Source organism: Emiliania huxleyi, assembly GCF_000372725.1.
Source record: "Emiliania huxleyi CCMP1516 unplaced genomic scaffold EMIHUscaffold_349, whole genome shotgun sequence".
In the NCBI taxonomy this organism is placed as follows: Eukaryota; Haptophyta; order Isochrysidales; family Noelaerhabdaceae; genus Emiliania; species Emiliania huxleyi.
The window spans coordinates 62,292-63,149 of record NW_005199370.1 but is presented as its reverse complement, the minus strand read 5'-3'; the positions used below and the strand labels follow the sequence as shown (position 1 = coordinate 63,149).

Sequence of the window (858 nt, the reverse complement as noted above, 5' to 3'; positions counted from 1 at the left end):
GGTGGCGGGAGGGGGGGACGCGGGTCATGGAGGGGCAGGGGGTGGGCGGGGGGGGGAGAGGGGGGGTACGCGGGTCAAGGAGGGGCAGGGGGCGGGGGGGGCGGCGGCGGCGGCGGCGGCGGCGAGCGCGGGGGGGGTCAAAACATTGCGGCGCGGGTTTAGAGGGTTGTGGAGCGGGCGGGGAGGGGGGAGGCTCTCACATACTGGACGAGCCCCTCGCCAACCGGGGGCGGGACGACCACCCAATCCTCGCCCACCTTCTTCTCCTTCGACTTCACCCAGCCGATGGTGACCTGTCGGGGAGGTATACCTGTCGATGCGTCTTGCCCATCGGGGCGGCGCGATGAGAGGGCGGCGAGGGGCACACGCACCCGGGCGACGCTCACGCCGAAGGGGTTGACCTTGGCGCGCAGCACGCCCTTGCCGGTCTCGCGGTACACGCATCCGTCCTCGTCGGGGTCAGTCGGGGGGCCCTCATACTTTCCGACGTTGAGCGAGAGGAGGTACTTGTCGATCGCGTTCGCCAGGCCTTTGAGGCCGTCGGCGATGGGGTTCCCCCCGTCGTCTTGCTTGGTCTCAGGGTCGAGCTTCTGAGGGGGATGGAAGGAGGGCGGGGGGCGGCGAGGGTGGAGCAGGCGGAAGCGGATCTCGTGCGGATCAGGGGCCTCCACGACCGGGAGGTGGCGGTCGCGCGTTTTTGACGGCGCGCGGGGGGGAGCTGGAGGCGAGGAGCTGGGGCGCGCGAGCGGACCTTCTTGCACTCAGCCAGGTATGCCTTCGTCGGCGGCGGGCAGGTGGGTTGTGCAGGCATTCCTGTGCGTGAAAGCGTCGTGCGAGACAGGGACTTGTGCAAAGGCG

General features: G+C 70.6%; 1 protein-coding gene across 1 annotated transcript in view; it reads right to left on the bottom strand.

Annotated features, from left to right (window-relative positions):
* EMIHUDRAFT_444671 (hypothetical protein) overlaps positions 1-858 on the bottom strand; it is a gene marked incomplete at its 3' end in the record, with an annotated part of 1,320 nt that extends 462 nt beyond the window's left edge. The window contains exons 1-3 of the mRNA XM_005773010.1: positions 752-858; positions 372-590; positions 201-293 (exon numbers count right to left, since the gene is read on the bottom strand). Coding sequence (XP_005773067.1) covers positions 201-293; positions 372-590; positions 752-811 — 372 coding nt within the window. The 5' untranslated portion in view covers positions 812-858. The remainder of the gene's footprint in view (positions 1-200; positions 294-371; positions 591-751) is intronic.